This window comes from Choristoneura fumiferana, chromosome 14, assembly GCF_025370935.1.
Source record: "Choristoneura fumiferana chromosome 14, NRCan_CFum_1, whole genome shotgun sequence".
NCBI lineage: Eukaryota > Metazoa > Arthropoda > Insecta > Lepidoptera > Tortricidae > Choristoneura > Choristoneura fumiferana.
In genome coordinates, this window is record NC_133485.1 from 18517920 (window position 1) to 18525748 (window position 7829).

At 46.8% G+C, this 7829-nt stretch overlaps 1 protein-coding gene across 1 annotated transcript; it reads right to left on the reverse strand.

The window, feature by feature from the left end:
- Positions 1–3374: 3374 nt before the first annotated feature.
- LOC141435056 (ski oncogene-like) lies at positions 3375–7550 on the reverse strand. Its single transcript, XM_074097577.1, has 2 exons — positions 5896–7550; positions 3375–3536 (listed from the first exon to the last, which is right to left on the reverse strand). Exons 1-2 carry the CDS (start codon positions 6694–6696, stop codon positions 3375–3377), a joined length of 963 nt encoding a protein of 320 aa, XP_073953678.1. The 5' UTR covers positions 6697–7550.
- Between the last annotated feature and the right edge of the window lie 279 nt (positions 7551–7829).

Sequence of the window (7829 nt, forward strand, 5' to 3'; positions counted from 1 at the left end):
GGACAGTTATCCATTGCCGAGAATAGACGACACGTTGGACACTTTAAACGGCATGAAATGGTTTCCACTTTGGATTTGAAAAGTGGATACTGGAAGTGGAAATCAAGGACAGAGATAAAGAGAAAACAGCCTTCTCAACTGGTAAAGGACTTTGGCAGTTTAATGTTATTGCCGTTTGGGTTGTGCAATGCACCGGCAACTTTTGAGAGGTTAATGGAGCAAATACTTCCGGCCTCCTGGGTGATACTTGCCTAGTGTATCTGGATGACATCATAATTGTAGGTTAAAAATTTCGATGACCACTTAAGAAACTGGAGCAAGTTTTGTCCAAGTTGCGTGACGCAAACTTAAACTAAGTCCGAAGAAATGCTCATTTTCAAGCGTAAGGTTAACTACTTGGACATGTAATTTCATCAGAAGGCATCCAGACAGATCCCGAAAAGATAAGTGCAGTTAAGGACTGGCCAACACCGAAAGACAAGACAGCAGTGCGTGCCTTTAGGCTTTGCTCGTACTATCGACGATTTGAAGAACTTCTCGGATATAGCAAAGCCTTTGCACCAGCTGACGGAAGAGAAACGATCATTTAATTGGGACGATCAGTGTGCAGCAGCCTTCTCAGATCTCAAACAGAGACTTTGTGAAACACGATTTTGGAATATCCCGACCCGGATAACGAGTTTGTTGTTGACACTGATGCAAGCAATACTGGCATCGGAGGAGTCTTGTCACAAAACAAAGGAGATCAAGAGTTGTTGATAGCCTATTTCAGTAAATCGTTATCGAAACCCGAGAGAAATTATTGCGTCACTCGGAGAGAATTGCTGGCAGTCGTTAAAACTTGCAGCATTTCAGCAAATATTGCTTGGACGCAGTTCCGAATCAGGACTGACCATGCTGCTTTAAAGTGGTTGTTAGAGTTCAAGAACCCCGAGGGTCAGGTTGGCACGCTGGATCGAACAACTGCAGAATATGACTTTTCCATCGAGCATCGAAGTGGAAAGTCACATGGAAATGCAGATGCCCTCTCCCGAGGCCTTGTCCGGATGACTGCAAACACTGTTTAAGACAAGAGGATAAGGACTGCGTGAAGATTTGAGGACCGACACTGTTAGCGAAAAGTGGAGTGACGCTGTCATGCAAGAAGCACAACAGGAAGATCGTGACATAAAACCCATTTACGACTGGATTAACGGTGGAATGCCCAAACCAAAGTGGTGTGAAGTAGCTCCGATGAGTACAGTGACCAAGAGCTACTGGGCGCAATGGGAAAGTCTGATTATGCACAATGGCGTACTGTGTAGGAAATGGGAGTCAGCGAACGGAAAAGATGCTCACCTTCAAGTGTCGTACCAAGAAAGAGAGTTAGCGATGTTTAAGGTCCTTCATGATGGCATTTCCGGCGGGCATCTAGGAGTAAAAAGGACTCTGATGAAGATTCGACAACGCTTTTACTGGATACACTGTCGGGAGATGTGGAAGACTGGTGTAGGAAGTGTACTAGCTGCTCGTCGGTCAAGGGGCCACATACACGCAGTAGAGGTGCGCTTAAAGTTTATAATGTGGGGGCACCTTGGGAAAGAATTGCTTTGGACGTCGCAGGCCCGTTCCCGATCTCTGACCGCGGAAACAAGTACATCCTTGTGGTCATGGACTATTTCACCAAATGGCCTGAAGTGTTTGCCATTCCAAATCAAGAGGCAGTCACAATAGCGGAAACTGTAGTGGCTGAGTATTTTGTCGGTATGGAGTACCTCTTGAGATCCACAGCGATCAGGGAGAAATTTTGAATCTCTGGTGTCAGAGACTTGCCGAGTCATGGGATTCATAAAACTCGGACTACGTCCTATCATCTACAGTCAGACGGGATGGTCGAGAGTTCAATCAGACTCTGGAACGACATTTGGCCAAAGTAGTTGACAGCCATCAAAAAGATTGGGACAGGCATATTCCACTCTTTTAATGTCATATCGGACCGCAGTTCACGAAAGCACGGCCGTGACACCTGCGTGTGCTAATTTGGAAGAGAATTGCGTTTACCTGCGGATCTACTGACCGGACGACCTCCAGATGCACCTAAGACGATTTCAGAATATGCAAGTGAACTGCGAAACCGATTGATAGTGTTCACAATCATGTTCGTGAACACGGACTGCAGGCCAGCGAAAAGATGAAGACTAGATATGACCGGAAGTCTAACCAGACGAGATTTGAGGAAGGATCGTTGGTGTGGCTACTAGGCATGCGGTACCGGTACCATTTCCAGAACCGGGACTGAGATTTTCGGTACTGGGGCAGAACCGGGAATTCCCGGGATTTCGGTACTTTTCGGTACTGAGTAAATGAATTGTATTTTTTTTGTTAATTTGATAAATTAAACACCTGTAAAGTGATAATTGTTGTAATTTAACCCAAAACAATTAACAAAGTGCAAAATTTAATCAACAAAAGTCAAAACACAGGTATGGAAAAGATCCTCTATGCCTGTGTGCCTATAACGTTCGCTCAAATGTCTCCGCATTGCCGCTGTGCGCACTGTGCGGGCTGGTTTTTTCCCTCTGTGACTCGGCTGAGGTGGTCCTACGGCGGTTCTCTATAGCGCAGGTTGCACTTCTGGGTGAGTTTAACGCCTACCGCCAGGTGTGGTTATTCCCGTTCCACAAGACCACTCATGCTGTAAGAAAAGCTCATGCTTTTGCTCTGGCTTTGAATTTCTCACACCTGTGCCAATTTAGTTGGTTTTAAAAACTCAGTCGTGTTTATTTTCCGTTCTGTGCCTCTTTCTATTTCCCACCACCTTTCAGCTACACTTGGTTTAAGGGCGAATATTCGAGCGTTTTGACCGCTCGGTCAAACGCCATTAGCATCCCACGTTTATAAGCACAACAGAAAGACAAATTGCGTTAATTTTAATCACGCGAAATTTAGCATCGGTATTGTCTTTAATTTTCATAAAAATGTAACCCTACGCATAACCCTTTTTAATAACACCTGCCAGAAACTAACGACAAAAAAAAACCGCTGAATATTCGCACTTTTCTTCCAAACGTGTTCCAAACTAAACTTTGGGGGTCACATCGAGGCCTTGGTGAAAACCGCTGCGAAAAAGCTTGGCATCCTTTCCAAAGTTAGGCGATACTTTACTGCGGACCAGCTCCTTCACCCTTACAGAGCCCGAGTCCGGTATTGCATGGAGTACCTATTGCTGTCACCTTTAGGACGGCTCTGCCCAGTACCAGTTGGCTGCTTTGGATTCGGTGGAACGGCGAGCGATGAAGAAACTCATTAGCGGCGATTTTGTGGTAAATTTTTGCTAACAGAGTTCGCCACCGCAGAAGGGTAGCTCGTACTCGGTGCTACACAATCTTATTCCATCAGTTCCTTCCATTCACAGGTCGACCAGAAGTAGGCGGAATCTTCACCTTTATGTTGTCAGCGTCCCTAAACTTCACACAAAGCGTTTTCGCTCGTCCTTCATTATCCGGCCGGATATTTAAGGAGTGGAAAGCCTTGCCAGCTTCTGTGTTTTCTGATCGCTACAATGAGGCTGTCTTAAAATCTAGGGTGAATGGACATTTATTTGGCAGGCGTGCTCCACCTCAGTCAACATCTTTGCTTACCATCAGGCGTGATTGTGGTCAAATGCAAGCCTATTACTGTAGGTATATAAAAATATGACAAAATAGAACAAAAAGATACGTAACACATCATTAACATATAACTAGTTGTTATTTAGATGGTAGTGTTAATTAACATTACATAGATAAAAACACAAACAAACTCATCACTATCATTATCAATCGTTTAGACATACAGACTACAGGATAGTACCTATACTAAATCCTATTTTTTGACTACCTGAGGCCGTATTGTCTAACGCGCTGACATTAGCGGTTGCAATCACCATCTCCTTCTACCCTCATCCTACACGAAGTGACAGAAAGAAATGGTAAAAACGATTGTGATACCAAGTGCGTTAAGCAATAAGACCTCAGTACCCCTAGTGTAAGTTTTCGGTTACAAAATACGTCTCGATCACGTTCGCGTAAAATCTCAATTTGTATGGAAACACGAACATCGCAAACGTTACACTAGAGGCGCTGTTCGTGTTTCTATACAAATTGAGATTTTATCGCGAACGCGATCGAGACGTATTTTGTAACCGAAAACTTACACTAGGGGCACTGGTTCACCATTCGTCGTCGTCGCCGTCGTCAGGTCGGGCAGCAGACGGACCGAGCATGCCGATTGCACCCGAATAAAACCGAGCGTGTGTGAATCGGTTAAGGTGACAGCATTACAAGGCCCACGCGTAATTTTTGAATTCAAAAAACGTCAATTAATTTAGTTACAAACTCAGTACCGAAGGAACCGAAGAACCGGGATTTTTTTCTCCCAGAACCGGTACCAGCGTATTCGAAAATTCCCGGATTTCCCGTACTCTCAGTACCGGGAATTCCCGGAGCATGCCCTAGTGCTACATAACCCTATGCGGAAAAGGGGAAGTCCCCGAAATTGTCACCGAGTTGGGAAGGGCCGTACAAAGTAGTCACTAGGATCAACGATGTCACATACCGGATACAGCGTAACGCGCGTAGCCCCTGTAAGATTGTTCATGTTGATCGGTTTGCCAAATACCATGGATCTAATGATGCTCGGGACGAGCATGTCTTAGGAGGGGCAGTGTTACGGCGGTGGGTTAGGTGGAAACTTTGATCGTGCTTTTCGACCCATTGGAGGCGTTTTCAGCAGGCTGAAATACCGTTTCAGGCCGTTTCAGAGGATGCTCTATCACATATTAGTTTATCAAAATTTCACCCAAGTTACCGTTGTTTTCAGGCGCCTGAAACATGTTTTCAGTCCGTTTCAGGCCACCCTCTATCCGATGACGCCATAACCTGAAAACCCTTATGGGCCTCTGAAGTACATTTCAGTATATGGCGAAATTTTCCATAGGAGTGAAAGAGATAGCACGATTAGAAAGAGACAGCTATACTGAGAACATTCGAGAAGGTGTGTGACAAGGATAGCCTATATGTGTGAGAGAAACAGACTAATGATCCTGTTTCCGGAATATTCTAGTAACTGTGTGAGAGAGATAGCACATGAAAGAGACAGACACTCTACTCGTTTCCGGAACATTCGAGATGTAGGTATGACGTCCTAGCTGGACTGTTCTCGAACTTTGTGGACCGATTCACCGGGGTATATAAGCGGGTGAGGTTGCGGCGGAGGAGAGTTTCGAATGCGATACCGAGCGATAAACATCGAAGATAATCAAAGCGACTTGTAAGTGAGTTTTAGAGTGCGAAATTACTGTGAAGTGTTTTAAGTGTTTGTAAAGTTAAGTAACAGTGTGAAAATAAATCCTACTCTTATTCATCGGTGTTAAAAGTGCTTTTCAATCACGAACCCACCCACGAACGTAACAGACTAATAATGATTTACACTATTTATTAACTAAATCTTTTATCATCTCTACTAATCTTATGAAAATTAAGAATCATATACGTAAACGTAACTAACAGACATTTTATTCTTAGAAGATTCTAATAAGAATTTACCAGTTTATCTATCGTCACTTGTCAGACGTCCGTTCCCGCCTTGCTCACACAAGACCCGCCTTAAATATTCAGCAGTTTATTCAAGCTTGTACGAAGAAAGTTGTCATAACAACGAATAGGACAAGATAAAAGGAAAGGGTAACAAAAGGTTTGGGAGGGGGGGAGGCTTTGTTCGGGATTGATAAGCCTTCGCAATAAGGCGCGGCGCCTACTTGCACCGGCGAATGAGAGGTACTGTTTTATACGGCTTTGGATATGTCACGCCAACGATACGTAGGACAGCTAAGAAATATTTACGTTGACTATTATAGTCTATATTCAGTAGACTTACCTGTTTTCTTTTCAAAGGTAGCGTGTGTTTGAGGATGGGCGCGAGCGGCGGCGCGTCGTCGCGCGCCTCCATCTCGTCCAGCAGCGCAGCGCATTTTTCCTTCTCCTGTTCCTCGTCGGCCACCAGCAGGAAGCGCCGCCACCGCGCCGAGTCGAACCCCCAGTGGCAGGTCCGGTTCTCGGTCGCGTGAGAGTGGCAGACGAACTTGCGAGCGCTGTACATCGCCCGGCATTCCAAACATTGCACTAAATTCAAATCCGCGGCGAACACTCCGCGTGCGCCGCCGAAGCACTCGTGGTAGACGCGGAAACCCGGCAGTTTATGCGGACGGGAGCTGTGCGGAGCGTGCAACAGAGCCGCACATAGGCGTTCTGCGTCCGTCTGCGTGATCAGCCCGCACGAGGGCGCCGACCGAGGCAGCACGCTAGTGGATTTCAACTCGTGCAGCTGCTCCGGTGTACACCGCGAACAGTATATTTGTAATTCGTCGCACACTCTGTTGATCTGTTCCAAGCTAAAGTCTGTGAGCACGGAGGTGAGGATCTGGGGAAGGCAGAGGCGCCGCTCGCCGCCCACGCTGAAGCAGGAGATCGGCTCGCCCTCGAGCAGCGTCTCGCCGCGCTCGCCGAGCACCGGGTCGGGCGCGAGCAGGATCAGCGGAGCGGCGGGCGGCGGCGGCGGCGGCAGCGGCGGCGCGCCGCGCGTCTCCGCCCGCCCGCAGCCGGGGCCCTGCAGGCTCCGCGGCGCGCTCGCCTGGTACGTCTTCAACACCGACGTTATATGAGGGGTCACTACATCCATTGTCGCTCGCCGCCGCGGGGAACGCGCATGTCACGGGCTACCGCGCGCCGGCACGCACGCCGCGCTCCGGCCGCGACCGACACATGTCTGCGAGTGCCGAGCCGTCGCGACGACCGGGCGAGCGCGCCCCGCGCCGGCGTCCCCACCCCGTCGCCGAACACACACCCGTGCAAAAATACGCAAATAAACGGTTCACATTGCGGATTTATTGGTCGTTTCGACTGGATATTCATGTGGCACACTTCCCTGGTTAGTATCGGAGCCTCGGATAAACAACTCGCGATGTGAGTAGTCCGAGAAGTGAGTACAAAATTGTACGTAATAGATGCGAGCCGCAGAGACGGGGGCGTGGATTCCGGCGACCGGCCGCAGTCAAAGCAGCAGACGGATGGCTCGGCTACTGGAGAGTCTAGCCAGCCCCCGCCCCGCACCGCCCGTCGCCGTGTCACGTGACCGACCTTCCCGTCAAAATATCCAGAATGGCGGCGCGAACTGAGCCCGCCCGCCTCAAAGAGTATAGAATATGTAGAGCTCTACCACTCTACATTACAATATTTCGCACAGAGAATGTTATAACTAGCTCGCTATTCAAATTAAATATTCCTCTGAGAAGACACACTGTATTTTGTTACACGTGGTTGCGTGATACATTATACATTTCTATTTAGGAATTTTAAAAAGGTTGTTGTTATCGTGACCCCTTTTCCTCAAGTCAGTCTCTGATTTCAATGTATTTAAATAAGATTAGCATATCCTGGCCTGGCAGACAGTCAATGACATTTGCAGGAAAATGCTTCCACATAATTGTTCTGGGAGTAAGTAAAAATGTACCCACCTAAATTAAAATATTAAATAAGAGAAATAAGATAAGGTATTGATTTTTTAGATAAACGATTAAAAATCACAGGTCAGTAGGATCACTATGCAAGTGTTTACTTATTTAAAAATATCGATGATAATTTGTATGTAATACAAAGAAGAAAACGATAGTTTAAGGTAGTTTCCAACCGAAATCATGTTTGGAACTGATGGCGAAACCGAATTTCTGTTTGTTGCAATTTCAATCGAAACCGAACCCGAAATTTTTAAATAAGCACAGGTCATACACAGCACAGGTGAACTCACTTTCAGTT